Here is a 15,706-nt window from a genome sequence, read left to right as displayed (position 1 = left end):
CAATCTTGAATTTTGGAGAATTACTCAGATTTTTTTCACTTTACTGTACTTCAGATAGTTTACGTAAACCAAGACAAAATTTACCTAATACCAAAAATAAATCCCAGTTTATATGAAAAGCTGAGCGTTAATTTGATAGGCATCACTGAATTTGTTTAGTTGCGAAACAAGCAGCTCCCTCTGCTGAAAATGCAGAGTTATGTTTCTTATTTTTAATTAATTCAATCAAGGGATTAAAGTTGTCTTATCATAGAATCTGTACAGAATGGTTTGGGTTGAAAGAGACCTTAAAGCTTTCCCAGTTCCAAACCCCTGCCATAGGCAGGGACCCCTTCCACTAGAGCAGGTTGCCCCAAGCCCCTGTGTCCAACCTGGCCTTGAACACTGCCAGGAATGGGGCAGCCACAGCTTCTCTGGGCACCCTGTGCCAGCGCCTCAGCACCCTCACAAGAAAAATTTCTTCATAGTATCCAGTCTGAATCTACTCTATCAGTTGCTCTTATGTGTAGAATTGAATCTCTAAATGCTGTATTGGTTTAGATAATGGAAAGGGGTCTTTTTTAAGCATCAGCACTTGAATTCCGGTATAGCATTTGAAAACTAATCTGAGCAGTTTTCTTCTCATGTACAAGTTTCAGTAATGGAAAACCTGGAAGGAAAACTGGCGATTAGGGACAGATACATAATTTTGAGCAGAATTTTGCTGAATGATTGGGTCTTGAAAAATACTTTGGTGCGTGAGAAGTAATAGAACCCTGCATGGTGCCATGCCCAAAAATACTGCTTTCATCATTTAAGTGAAGAGAGTTGACTGAATATTCAGAGGAAACTGCTGCTTCTTGTGGAGGCAGGATCATTGCCATTAGTTCCTTAAAGCAGAGCACCTGAAGATGTCTTTGAACAGCAAGGGAAGAAGGGAGGAAAGTCCGACTTTTTTCTCATAACAGGGATTTCTGGTCTGGACAGAACTGTTTATGTAGGTAGGTTTCTCCTGGGAAGCCTATGTGGGTTAAAAAAAGGCATTCTCCTCTTAAAGGACCTTTCTCTGGTGTTCGGAAGGTTGACTGCACTGCCATCTGCTGACAGTGTTTCCTACCAGGGAGGCATAAGTGACAGAAAAATAGTACTTGTCTTTTATCACAAGTTTTATTTAATTTGATGCACTGTATAAATTTAAGCCTTCTCAATACTATATATTGTTTTGTTTGCAAGCTTTCTGTTTAATAAAGGGGTACCTACATGAAGTAAAGCACATAGCAGTACCTAGTAGCATTCAGTAGCTTCTGAAAAACTTTACTTAAGACTCATTGACTCTTAGTGAGACTCTCTCTGAATTCCTGCTATGTTTGAAAAGTGGTTTAGGCTCTTCTAGCTTGGAAATTTTAATCCAGTACTGGGGGGTGTGGAAGATAAGGCTTCAAAAACTGATAGAAGAACCTAATTGCATTGTAAAAAAAAAAATAAGCATCATACCTAAAAGTGTTTGAAAGGCCTGTAATGTGAGAAGACTGCAATATGCTAACCACAAGAGCTCATAAAATTGATGTTTAAGCACACAGATTTGCAAAGTAACTTCTGAAAGCATAGGCTAATTTTGATAATTGCTGTCGTGGTCTCCCATTAATCTCTGCAACCTTGCATACCAGCAGATTTAATGGTGAAGCAAGTCACTGGTCAAAAATAGCATTTTGAAAGTTGTATAATGCCCTGAACACCTTGCCCTGGATGCAGCCTATCACAATAGTCTCTTAAGTTATGTGAGTTAGAAGGACCACATAGTCCATGCCACCACTGCAGCAGCAAAGGCAGAGTTGAAGCCTTGTTCTCTGTGTAGCACTGCTCTGCACTCTGAGTGAGCAGCATAAGATGTGGGGGAGCAGAGATGTACACACATCTTTGGGGTGCCAGGTATGAGATGGGTACAAGTTATTATTCCACTAGTTGAAAGCATGGCCAGACTCGGTGTTGTTTGGAAGGGTGCATAACTATTGGTAGGCAAACCCCATGGGACTCTGGAAAGCAGCACTTGTAGGGATATTAGAACATCACTGCTGCTGGTTCAGAATGACAGAATTACCCGGTACTTTGAAAACAGCAGCCTCTTCTCTCTGTGAGTCACCCCTTCCCTCCTCGCTTTTGCCTTCCCCCAGAGGAAGGAGGAATGTTGCTAATGGAGGCTAAAGCTAGAGGACGGTAGCCTTGTAGCAGAGTTGGTGTGCATGAAATGAGTGACATTACAGAGCCTTTTAGCTTTGCTTAGCCACAGGCTGCTTACACTAATGCATCTCGTTCTAGGCTCTTCAGAAGTATTTTTACCCCCTGACCCTATCTTTGGTACGGCTATGTCTGAAAAGGAAAACGTTCTTTGTGCCCAGCTTCAGTGTTTCCATTTTCCTACCCTTCGGCACCATGGTTTACACAGCTGGTATGCTGAAAACTGCTACGAGAAATCTTCATTCCTTTGCAAAAGGAGTAAGTTGGTTTTAGTTTATTGTTTACTGTGTTGTCCGTTTAAATATAACAAATACGGGGACATTTATTAGTTGTCCTTCCTACCTTTTGCCCAGTGAATTAAAAAGAAGAGTGTAGGAGTTAGATTTCCGCTTGGTTTAGATAAATAAGAACACTATAATGTGTGGTTGTCAGTCACAGTACAGATTGTCACTAAAAGATTAGTTGAGCTGCTGCATCCGCCCCAAAATAAAGTATACTTGGGGGGAGAAAAAGTTAGAATGGAAAAAAAAAGTTAGAAAGCAAACCAAAAGTGCCTTATTAGGAAATATCGCTCTTAAATTGTCACATGAAAATGAGGAAATGTTTATTTCTGGTTTCATTTTGCATATAGCAAATCCTGTTAAATTCTTTTCAGCCAATGATTAGAACCAGGGGGTGAAAAAAGCAAGTGGAGCTACTGACTTAAAGTGGAAAAAATACAGCTTTCGTTCTGTATCTTGCATTTCTTTACTCCAAAAGGCCTGATACCAACAGAGGTATTTGCAGTATTTTCAGGTAACATTTAAGATACCTGATACTGATGGTGCTTCTTTCAAGGAGAAAGGTTGTCGAACTTTTACTGCAGTTCTTGAAGTTTTTCTGGTTTCCTTTTTCTTTAAAGCAGGAAAAAGAATTGCAGAATGGCAAGAGAGGATAGTTCAGCCCTGTATCTGCTTTTGCACCTGAAATATTGAAAAATAGGAAGACAGGATATTACCTTGTCTAACCTGAGATGTTATAAAATCTTGGTATCTGATATTGAAGAACATGTGTTTTGTCAAAATGATGATCAAAAGAGGACCTTTTTGGTCATCCCTGAAAGTGTGCTAACTCCATTAAATACTTAAAACTCACTTTGTCAGTTTTGGGCAGGAAGTCATCCCTCTGTGCCTCCAGACTATCCATTATCTTCCCCACTCCTTGGAGATCTCTTTTCAAAGTTGCTTTAATGTGAAGGTGTGACTTTTAACTGATGGTCTGCTTATGTTTGCAAATCACTTAATGTTAACAGAATAAATGGGACTCCTGTCTGGCAGGCTCACAGGCACTTGGATATTGATGTGCGTTTCTGTTCTAGGCCAGACTTGTGTTGATATCAAAGACAACATTGTCGATGAAGGCTACTATTTCACTCCAAAAGGGAATGATCCCTGTTTGAGCTGCACATGTCACAACGGTGAACCTGAAATGTGTGTGGCTGCTTTGTGTGAACGGCCCCAGGGGTGTCAGCAGTATCGAAAAGACCCTAAGGAATGCTGCAAATTTACATGCTTAGACCCAGGTAAGAGCTGAATGCTACAGTTTTGTCAAGAGAAATGAGTTCAGTGCTCAACTTGGTCATCTTTGGGTATAACATTGTTTGAAATTATGCATCTTTTCCATGCCTCAGCGTTGCTGGGTACAAACTCCCTGTGGGGGAAGATATTAAACTGTGGGGAACGGAACATTTCAGACCATGGTTAGAAATAATTAGTCATCTTTGATGCTACTTGTGTAGGAGAAGCAGTAGCTTATTTTCTGTGCGGAAGTTGACACTACACTCAGGATTTTTAGTAGCACTTTTTGCATGGTTCCTTTATTGTGTTTAGTTGTCATAAAAGAAAATACTTTTCTCTTGAGCACTAATTAAGCATCTTTCCCTGGACATGAGGATTTATGTGCCTGGGTGTTCGCATGCAGGATCACACGGGAAGCAGATTTTATAAATTATATAGAGGTTCGATAGTAATCCATATGTGCAACTTTGCTTATTGGATTTGGCATCTTGGTGCAGCTTCTTGTTTTGGATCAATAAAGTCCTCAGTTGACTCTGGACTGTTCTTCAGTCTTCATTTGGGAATGCAGATTTCTTTTGGGGCAGTATTTGTCTGTAAAGAGACTTGTAAAAAGAAATGTATCCTACTTGGAATTTGCTGTGAGGGTGGTCAAATACTGGAGCAGATTGCTTGTGGAATCTCTGTCTGCAGGGATATTTAACGCCTGGTTGGATTCTGTCCTGGGCAAATTACTCTACCTGATGTTGATTGAGCAGGGTTTGGACTAGATGATCTCAGCACATCCCTTCTGACCTCAGCCATTCTGTAACACTGTTATTTCCTGGTATTATAAAAGAGCCTAATCTTACATGAGTGCACTAAGAAACTATTCTTCTGCACTCCTTATGGAGCACATGGAAAGTCAACTCTTCCCATCACAGGCTTCTCTTTCAGCCTGTTGCAAAAAAAGGGGTGCTTGTTGGCTTCCAAATTTGCAGTCTTTTTTGTCTTTACTACAGAAGTTAATTGTTAAAGGCATTTGGCTTTTCTTTGCTGTCATTCACATTTGCTCTGAGGGTTAAGCTTTTAACAGATGTACGTAGCTAGTGTTGCAGGTTGGTTGGTGAAAGAGTGAGGGGAAAAAAATGGGAGTCTTCCTTCCACTCTTAGCAGCAGACTTAAGGCTTTGTCTTCACATTTTTTTTATATCTTGAGGAACAGTGTCAGCAAAGCATCATCCAGCAGACAGGATGAGATGACCTGGGATAACCTTGTGCTGTGTTCTTTAATCCTTGCTTATTGCTGTAAGTCTTAACTATTTCATGAATACTGATTTGAAGAGTGTATTTCACCACATCCTTCCTGATCCTTAAGCTCTTCTTTCTGTGCTGTTGCTAAATAAGAGACTTTCATTATACTCTTGCCTGAGCTGAAGAATCATCAAGCAGTTGTCAAACTTCCTTCATAATGAAGTTACTTCAGCTAGTGATAAACACTGAAATTTTTAAATGAAGCATTTCAGTTTTCCTTCTGGGTGTTTATAAATGGCTGTTCCAGATGACAAAATTAATGAATTACTTTCTTTAATCAGCATGTATTTATCTTTGTCCAGCTTTTACATATATCTTCCCTAAGCTCTGTTGCAAAGGAAAGAAAACTGTTTACTAATCAACAGTAAGTAAATTAATCACCCAAGGAGAGACTGGGGAGAAATAAATCCTGCTGTTGGGTTGGCAGGTAATCAGTTCTCACAGTGTGAGTGGGTGAGCAATGATTACAAGTAGATAGCAAATATTGCTTAAGGATTGATAGTAGGGAAATTTTCCAGTGGTAGGAGTAAGCTGAGCAATCACAGCTATCCTCCCTTGAAAGATGCTTCTCGTCATTTATTTGAAGATAAATAGCAGGGGAGAATCTTTCATGCTGCTCCACGGATGTGGTAGAAAACGTTTTTTGTGTGGCTCTTGTTTAGACAGACCTGCAACTCCTGTTTGTAAAAAAAATAATCAAATAAATAAAACACTTTGAAAGAGATGATAGTGCAGAAACTTTTCTAGTGACTCAGCTAATGCAGTTACAGGGTATTATGACTGTATTGGGTGTAAAACAACCTTTCTGAAATAATCTATTTGTGCTTATGTGGGTTGGAGATCTTTGCGATGACTTACCTTGTGTACAAGCTGAGTCTTTGACTTTTTTTAATCTAATTTGACCTGACAGTAGTTTATCCAGGTTGAACATCATGAGCTTTCACAGTCTAATAGAGTGTGATAGAGGCCCAAGATGCCCCAGAAGGTCCAGGAATTGCAGTTGTAGCTGGCCTAAGGAGAATATGTGGAAGTCAGACTTTCTGCCTACAACATTGCCTGTGTGTGTGTTTTACTTAAGTCACTTCATTTAAGGCAGCTAATAGCACTAATTTGTGATGTTCATGAAGTTGGTGTTGCTGTATAATGGAGGAGGAACAACAGCAGGTCTGTGTGTTCAGGAGGGCGTGTTGGTTGGTAGGTGTGTGACTGCATTGGTTTAAGCTCTGACAGTAATGAGTTGCTAAAAGGTTTGACAGCACAGAGGCTTTTGTACTGCACAGCCAGATTTGAGAGGGTGTTATGTTTGAGCTCTGTGCGCTATTAAATGTATTTCTTGTTGCCAAGAATGCTTCCCATAATAAATACCAGCCTATTAGCAGTGTACTTTAACAATGTATAAATTTGGTGGATTTTTCTGTTACTAGCATTTGTAGCAAGTCAGTGCTTCATCTGCTTCTTATCCACACCTAACCTGGGTGTGTTTCTCATTCAGAGCTCTTTAGTGGGGGAAATTAGTGCAAAGAACACATCACAGTCATCTTTAGGTCATTTTTCTTTGTGTAGAGTATCTGTATGTGTACATGCTACTTAAGCATAACCAAGTGTGATCAGTTGAATTGTGAAAAATGAATACCTCTTGTGTCTGTCACTGGTAGAACAGAAATAATTTGCTCACAACAGCCTTCCAAATGTGGATCTGGTTAGCAATGGTGTAGAGCTCTCAGAAGTTCCAACCTCCTGGGTCTATTTCATATTCTGCCACTTGTTTTCTGTGTGATCTAGGAAAAATTTAATTCCTGTTGACCTTAATCTCTTCGGATTCTGAAAGATGATTGTCATGTTGATTCACCTTTTTAAGGTGCTTTTTGCTCCTGTCATTTAGTGATGCTAACCAGTGTACCAATGACATGGAATTTAGATGACCACATCTTGGCAATGACACTGTTTAGAGATTTTGTTGTTGGAAATGTTAAAGTTAAGATGTCCAGAAGAAATAGTAGGCAGATAGCACAAGTTCTCAGGCCTTTCCCATAGCTTCCAGGCTTGATGTTTCCTTTAGTGTAACATCATCAGCTATGTCAGGGTGACAAATGCATGTGCAAAATGCTACTAACCTTTCCTTTTCCCCGTTTTCAGAGACCTGAAGCCTTCAACATTTTGTCCCTTTTGCTAGGGTATTTTCAGAAACCTTTAGATCTTCTTGCAATAAATAGATCAATCACCTGATGATTCATAATTTTCTTCCGTTTTTGAAATAAGGAGAAGTGTTAAACCAGCCTAATGAATCTCCACTCTACATTTCTCTCTCCATTACTGACAGAAGAACATCAAGAAAAAATGAGTCCTGAACAGAAGTATAACAGGCTTCTTGTATATGTTTTCTGTAACAGATGGCAACAGTTTGTTCGACTCAATGGCCGGTGGAATGCGTCTGATTGTTAGCTGCATTTCCTCCTTCCTCATCCTCTCTCTGCTGCTTTTCATGGTCCACCGGCTACGCCAGAGGCGGAGAGAGCGCATAGAGTCTTTGATTGGAGCAAATTGTAAGTAGCCTGTATCTGTAATAAGTCCTGACTGAAGCAGTGTATGTGCTTCCACATGAAGGGAGCAGAAGGAAAGAAATAAAAGTCTGTGTAAAACATCAGGGAAAGTCCGGTAGTAGATTCCAGTCAGTGTTGTACCCAGATGTAGGTCTGTGCTGGCTGCCTGGACTGGGCATGATTTGTACAAATTTTGGTTCTCTGAACCTCTGCACATTCCAAGAAAAAATGTATCAACACTTACCTTGTGCCTCATGCTTATTACTGACAGATTGACACACATAAAGGTGAGAAATATGATGGTCTTGCTTGACTGTGCCTCTATGCATGTCTGTTGGTAAGTTGTTCAAACTTGAACTCCAGACTATAATGGAGAAGTATTTTTTATGTGATCCAAATGTGAAATATCTTTTATGTGTCGTCTTAGTTTGGAGAGGTTAGGTTAAAATTCTGGTGTAATGCAGGACAAATAGGCTGGGTTCAGGTGGGTCTGGGTATCATTGTGTAGCAGCAGGGAGTTGAATTGTATAGGTTATGTAGACTTTATTAGGTCTTCAGGAGACATGAGTGACTTGGGTGTAAAAAGTGGAAAAAGGTGTTGAGATCTGCCTTAAACTGAAGAAGAAAGCATGGGATAAATTCACTTACTACTGTTTCTTCTCTTGAAATAGTGCACCATTTTAACTTGGGCCGCAGGATGCCTGGTTTTGATTATGGTCCTGATGGTTTTGGAACTGGCCTTACTCCACTGCATCTTTCAGATGATGGGGAAGGTGGGGCATTTCATTTCCATGATCCACCTCCACCCTATACTGCTTACAAGTATCCAGATATTCAACATCCAGATGACCCACCTCCTCCATATGAGGCTTCTGTCAATCCAGACAGCATCCTTTGTTCCACTCCAGGTATGCAGGCAGTAGCTTCTCTTTTGTATCTCTTTTTCATTTTGTCTAGAGGGTAGATTTATTTATTTATTTGCTTACTTACTTATTTATTTATTAACTATAATCATGTGGTTTAGTGATTGTGATAAGAAAATATATTTAATGGTAAAATCTATCTCTGCAATGGAAAAGTCTTCTGTTAAAAATTTATTATTAAGCTTGTTTTTTCTCAGAGGTTCTTTGGAACACCGAAATTCAAGTAGAATCCTTGCTGCAAATAGTTTTAACTCTTGGACCTTACCTGTGTTCAAGCCTTACCTTGAATGGGTTACCTGGTTACCTAGTTTCCCCTGTTCTGGTACCTTTTCTGGTCTTCCAGAGATAGGTCTACAGAAATTGCTATTAGAAAGTAGGAGAAATGTCACGTACAAAAGATCTTGAATAAAATCTATCTGGCATCTTCTCTCCCCCACTTCCCCCACCCACACCCCCCAAAAATTGACCAAAAATACCACTTTCTAATGATTCACCCAGCACTCTTCAGTTTTGCAGCTGTGCTAGTCACATACTGTAGAAACCATTCCAATTTGGGATTTTTATAGCAGCATATCTCACAAGATAAGTGAGCCTGATTAGTGCAAGTATCTTATTTATATATCAAAGTTTTATTTTTGCTACACAGTTTTCCTCTTTTGCAGTGTCATCTCTTCGTGCATTAATGTGAAACTGGGAAAAACTCAATAGATTTACTATCTGTATTTCTAGAATCTCTTTGGGAATATGAAATGATACACCTCACATTCTGATTCTGCTTGGTTTTTGTCTTTTGCAGATGGAGTTCTTTCTCAGACTGTGCAAAGCAGTCCTCCATCACTAGGAAACTGTGATGCATCCCCACAGCTTACAGAGGGATCGCTTCCTCCCTCAGTTGGTCCTTCTCCAGCGGAGCTGGAAGACTCTGCTGACAGCAGCACCTTTCTTGTCCCTCCTGACACAGTGCTAAGTGAAAACACTCCGGCAGAAACTCTTACGGGCAGCCGTCACAGCCACTGTTCTCTCAATACCATTGTATAGAGGAGAAAAAAGCCAATCACCGGTCAGAGAGAGTTTTAGCAACTGTTTGCACAGACAAACACTAATCCGTGGTTTGAACTTCAGAAGGAATCTCCACTTTGTTTTTTGAACACTGCTTTTATGTTCTAGTTTAGGATTGTGCCTCTCGTTTTTTGGCTGTCGTTATTCATTCACTAATCGGTTTGTTCTGTAAATATGGATTGTATAACTGCTCTTTTTCTTCCATTGGCTATGGAAAAGAGTGCAGAGAATTCCTTTGACTTCTAAGGAGGTGAAAAGTATGGGTAGGGGTTTTATTTTGTTGGGGTTTTTTTCTTAACCTGAGAGGAAACAAAATCTACATCAGAAAAAAGCTGCTTGGATTTGGCTGGATACCACTGGACGCAGGAAACAGGCGATGGAAAAGGCGGGTGGGGGCAGTCATTGTTCAGTCAGTTGCTTTCTCTCTTGCTTCAGTGCTATACTCTGAAAAGGCAGAGAAGACGGAACTGCAGGGGAAGGGGCTGGGGCTTGTTTTACAAAGCGGGAACACTGAGGAGCTAAAACACATACCACCAAGTAAGAGTTACACAGTATAACACATTTGTGTGTTTTGATCTGCCTTGCTGTCTCAGAACACCATAGGGACGGCAGGATGAATGATCTACACAGTATGTGACAAGTGGGTACTAAGAAAACTAGGATTTGCAATCACAATTATTTGTTGTTGGTAGCTGCAAAATCTGATGTTGCTGGGTACATGTCTGGACCATAAACAAAACTGGGTCTGTGTAATGCTTGTGTCCCTTCAGTAGAATCCTCATACATATTAGACAGTACTTTAGGGAAGAGATAGGGAGCACTTAATTTTGGTGCAGTCTGACTTCACTGTATGAAGCCCCTGTTTGTTATAACCCCGTAAGGAAGAGTGAGGTGTTTTTTCTTTGTAGTTTAACTCCTGAACAATTACACAAGACTGGGCTGGATAAAAGGCCATTGTTCTTGCTTTTCTTATTGCATGCTATGTTTAGCATGTGTGTTCCCTCCATTTCACTTCTTTACAGTTCTACAAATAACATTGAAAAGCAGTGGTCAACACGCACTATACACGATGTTTAATTCTAATTGGACATGTGTTCCTTATCAGGGCCCCATAAATTGCCAACCCTCTTGTAGGGATTTCCCATGTGTCCTCCAACCATTTATCCAGGTCCCACAAGGGATTATCACTACGTTAGTGCACTTAAATGATTTTAAAAAGCAGTTTGCATCAGTCAGATATGTCATCTTAAATTTCCCTCTTCGATTGAACTCTTTAATTTACAGATGGCAAAATGATTCATTCGCTCCCTCACTAAACCCAACATCAAGCACTGTTGGTTTTGATAATGAATACAAAATAATCTTCACAGGTGGTTTTACATTTACATTTGGACTTCAGTGCACAAATAATTTAGCCTTTCCCCTCATCTTCCTCTTGCCTCTGCTTCTCCTTGACTTACTGTAACAGTCAGCAGATGAGATGCATTATAAGGAATTTGTAAGAATGCCCCTGTGAGTGTTCTTCTGTTACCTTATGAAGGGCACAAGCCTAGAGGGACAGGAAGAAAACACTGCATGGGGGTGTGTGTGATCTATTTTTCTAGTAATGATGAGAAATCATACTTGTATGACAAATCCTAACCCACTGTTGTGGTTTCCCAGTGCAGCTGACTCTTTCCCCATTGAATATGCTGCTACTTTCTATTCTGTTTCTTGCCTATAGGCTAATACTGTACTTGGGGATTGGTCTTGACAATTCAACTCCTTTTGCACAGAAAACTGAGTTATTGAGTTCGTATCTTGGTGTCTTGACATTCAGACACTTGCTAATGATCTTGAATCCATCAGAGAGTGCGAATCACAGTTATGGGGTGCGTTGCTGGCACTCAAGCCGGAGGAAGCACTGTTAGGAAACCTCATCCGCCTGGAGCCGTACCACCGCCCGCGTTTTGACTGGCTCTAGCAGCAGTGGTATGAAACAAGAGCAGCAGTTATCCACCCTGTGGGATCTCTTACTGTTTCCTCTTCTGAGTCGAAGTCCTGGTCTAATGAAGTGGATGGATAGCAGTAGTCAGAACCATGCATACAAGTTACTGAGCATTTCTGAAGTACGAAAATAAAGCGGGTTTTGTGCATTTTTGAGCACATTCATACGTTTTATACATTGTATGTACTGATTTTTCCTTAGTTTTATAGGTACGAATGTGTGTGTGTGTGTGTGTGTGTGTGTTTCTGGGTGGTGATTATATATATCTATACATACTGTAGATGGTAATCTTTGTGCTGCGTCCAGCTAGGTGAAGCTAAGCACTGGGATATAAACTAGGCTCTTAGGGTTAATACTTCTCTCAAGCTGGCTACACTCTGTTGTAGGGCAGGCTGTGATAGTGTACACTTAAGTAGGATGCGAAGTCTGTGCTACTACAATCTGTTCCTGAAAAATATTTCATTTAGCAGTGGGAAACAGGAAACTTTCAGTTTCTTTTGAAGCCAGATGGAATATATTTGTTCTTTGTAGTATCCTAGCGCAATAACGAAAGGCCTTTTGGCTCGGTGTAGTGTCTGAAGCTGTGTTTTGTGGCTGAGGTGAACAGATACCTTACCTCACACTTCTCCTAACACTGCGGGAATCTGTTCGGTGTTTTTCTATTTTACTTATAATTCTGTGATGAGTTTTATTTGAAAATAAGCTCTGTTACAACTGGCAACTTCACGGTGGCTCCTGGTTGTAGCTGTTCCAAATGGAGGCTTCTTTGTAGAAGCCTTGGTGTGATACTTTCCCCATTGCTTCTGAGCCTTTCCTTTCCCATTTGTACGTTGGCACGGAGGCTGCTATTGTCTTTTCCCCTATCCTCTTTCATCTTAACTGTAACCAAGGGAAATTTTGCCTTGGACAGAGCAGCTCACTAAGTACAGCTCATTTACCTCGGTGAGCTTCGAATTTGGCAATAAAATTGTTTTGTTTTGCTTTTTTGTCCCTGTTTTAATGTAGCTTTTTCACACTGAGTATTTTCTCTTGGAGTAAGAGCCTTTGTAGCAGAAGACGTCACAACTACTCAGGCTTCTGGACCAACTGGGGAAGAGAAGTTTTCTTGACAGCAGTTGACTCCTCAGCAAACCTTCCTTGCCTTTGGCAAGGTGACTGGTAAGCAGTTTGTCCTGGGCACCAATTAGAGGACTGATGCTTGCCTAAGGAGGACCTTTCCGTTTTGCTTGCCCCATTATGATGAGATCTTTGGGAGTTATTCTGTGCATTGGTTTTTTTTATCCCCACCACTGATCACTTCCTCTGGATGTTTTTTCTTAACTACTGATGCATCGCAAATGTCCCTCCAGAGCCAGCGGGGGAGATGGCATTACCACATCATTCCCAGCAGCACGTGTGAGCAGAAAGGGCATTTTTCATGGGATATGCTCAACTGTGGTGTTAAGCCACAGTTCTCAGTTCTTCACGGGGCTCGCACCTCCCATTGTGGCCTTGGACAAAACTGCTCTTCAGATTCCCCATCCTTACGATGTACTGTGGTGCCATATTGAGGTCTCTGCTGTTCCAGCAAGAACAGCCCTAGATATTCACTTCTGTCTGTGTTATCAGTGATACCCGTACACAGTCTCACAGCAGCATCTGATTTTTTTTTATTAGATGAGTTGTAGACTATTGTAATGTTATAGAAGGACGGTGGGTTTCATTCTGTGCTAGAAAATCAAAGCTGTCATTCAGATGTACAAAGAACTTGTTTTCATAATGTTCAGTCTTGTCTAGTTTTGAGCCTCAGACTATTCCTGTGCCCGTTCATGGCAGGTCAGTGATCTAGAAGAAGAGTGAAGTAGGTGGGAAATGTTTTTCTGAAGGCTTAACCTCTTAAGTGGGCAGGCTCTGCCTCCACAGGTATCATGGTGATGGCCTGTTCACATGTACCTCGAGATTCACTTAGGAAGAAAATGTTGTTGTGACCAGTAGTTACTACTGTTCTTTTTCCATCTAATAATGTTAAATGAATTTGAAGCTGATTTTACGGATGCTTTTATCTTTCAGATGTGGCTTTTCAGTGGCAAAGCACTGGCGTTTTAATGTTGCCTCATACAACCCATAATGTGCATCTCTCCTTTTTTCAGTTGCTGAAACGTCTTTGTTCTCCCTGGCTAAGGAACATGGCAATGTACAGAAATTTCTTTTAAATTTCCCTTGCATGGGAAATCTTAAAGAATTTAAAGAATTACATGGGAGCTGGACCCTAAAATTGGAGCAGATGAGTGTAGAGGAGACGAATCCGAGTTTGCTTCTGATGTTCCCCAGTTCCAAATAAAATGGGGGTTTCTTTTTGGAATAGATGCTTTTAGTGGTGGTAAAGATGTGTTGGAATTAGATGATCTTTAAGGTCCCTTCTACCCCCAAACCATTCTGTGATTCCCCTAACAACATCCTGCATTACCTGCCTGCTACGGTACGACATAGCTTTAATTTGCCAGTATTGTGCACCTTGAACGTGGAGCGGGTTGGAGCCGATGCCAGCGGAGATGCTGTGCTTGCAGGCTGCATGTGTGGCCGTGCACGGGCTGGAGGATGCCTGGGAGGCTGTGAGAGAATGAGACACTGCTTTTTACCTTCTCCTGGAAAACAATACTAGCCAACACTGCATTCGCAGGCTTTTCCTGTGTAGTTGGTTTGTGACTGGACTTAACTGTGGCAGTGTATAAAAGATTTTGATATTCTGTGAAATACCATGTAGGATTTAAATTTGATACTATAATAATTCAGTCCCTGTGACACTGGTTTCTGTTCTGACTTCTTTCCTTGGGGTTGGCACTAATATTTTTTTTTTCTTCTCAAGATGCTGTGAGAAACATTTCATCCAAATGCCAAATAAATTGTGTTCTGTAAGAGAAATGGCCTGTGCCAGAGCCTCCTGATTTCTGCATCACCGTGGTTCCTCAGCCTTGGGAAGGAAGGTCTTGTTAAATCCCACTTTTGAGCTGTGATCTTGCAACAAGATCAATAGATGCATTTAACTTCAGGCAGGGAGGCTGCTGAAGTTTTGTGTACAGAGTCCAGTGGAATTTAACTTTGATCTTAGGAAGGTCTTGGGGTTGTACCCAGGAGGGTCAAATGCAGCCCATTCCTGCTGCACTCCCCAACCCTGTAGGAAGATGCTGAGCCCAGGGCAGGAGGCTCAGGTGGCTGTGCTGGATGGAAGAGGGGGTTCTGCATCCCCAGCTCCTGGTACAGGGCAGAAGGGCTCTGGGAATGACCTGGGTCGGTGACTGATCCTGCAGGGGGTATGATGTGAAATGAGGGGGACAGCGTTAGCACTGAGTGATGCAGTTTCTGTGCCTGTGCTGGGGGCACTCGGGAGACTGGTGGAAAAGCCTGGTGACCAGTTGGGCTGTCCTGACCCTCTTCAGCTCCAGACTTCTCACCCAAGGCCTTCTGTTAGAAGTTCATATCCCCACGCTGTCCTTGCTTGTGCTTTACACCCCCTCACAGTGAGGCGGCTGGAGGGAGGGCTCCGCGATGACCTTGTGGTGGGCTGCGTGTTCTGGGTTTGCAAAGGTTTGCAGTCCCTGCCGGGACCCGTTGTGTCCTGCGGGAGATGTACAGCAGATGGCGTTTGTGCTCAAACCAGCCCCAAAATGCCTTACAGGGCAGGCGGCTGCAATTCCCTGTGGAGCTGGGGGGGAACACGAGCTGGGAGAGGCCAGTCCCGGCCCCCTCGGCCGTGATACTCGGAGGTGATGCTGCCCCTCCTGAAAGAGCCTGTAGTCAAATTGTTGAACACAGCTGGCTGGGAACAGGGAATGTTCCCCCAAGAAACTTGTCGGATAAATAAGCCCTTTGAAATAGTGGTGCTGGTTTAGTATTGCAGGTTTGCCGCTGGAGCTGGCCGGTTGGTGGGATATGGGATGGAGCAATACCAAGTCAGAGTCGGTGACATCTGTCCTGGCAAGGTGTTCTCAGCATTGCTGCCAGATGCTGCTGTGGAAGTTCCTTGTCCGGTAGTGAGTGTGCGCTCACAGCAACACGACTGGAGGCTCCAGAGGGTGCTGTGGGCGGTGGGCTGGTCGAGGGACACGTCCTTCCACAGTGGGGAAAGCCGGGAGTGCCTGCCTGCGCTGCCTGTCTCCTG

At 42.0% G+C, this 15,706-nt stretch overlaps 1 protein-coding gene across 2 annotated transcripts in view; it reads left to right on the top strand.

The window, feature by feature from the left end:
* The window catches only part of DGCR2 (DiGeorge syndrome critical region gene 2), a 48,916-nt gene extending 34,447 nt beyond the window's left edge, over positions 1–14,469 (top strand). For both annotated transcript variants that reach the window (XM_065692518.1, XM_065692517.1), the window contains exons 6-10: positions 2,296–2,472; positions 3,572–3,775; positions 7,450–7,602; positions 8,271–8,507; positions 9,319–14,469. In XM_065692518.1, coding sequence (XP_065548590.1) covers positions 2,296–2,472; positions 3,572–3,775; positions 7,450–7,602; positions 8,271–8,507; positions 9,319–9,560 — 1,013 coding nt within the window. In that variant the 3' untranslated portion in view covers positions 9,561–14,469. The remainder of the gene's footprint in view (positions 1–2,295; positions 2,473–3,571; positions 3,776–7,449; positions 7,603–8,270; positions 8,508–9,318) is intronic.
* The last annotated feature ends 1,237 nt before the right edge of the window (positions 14,470–15,706 follow it).

The sequence above is a fragment of the Lathamus discolor genome, chromosome 12, assembly GCF_037157495.1.
Source record: "Lathamus discolor isolate bLatDis1 chromosome 12, bLatDis1.hap1, whole genome shotgun sequence".
NCBI lineage: Eukaryota > Metazoa > Chordata > Aves > Psittaciformes > Psittacidae > Lathamus > Lathamus discolor.
The sequence above is the reverse complement of the archived record's forward strand: the minus strand, read 5'-3'. Positions and strand labels throughout refer to the sequence as shown.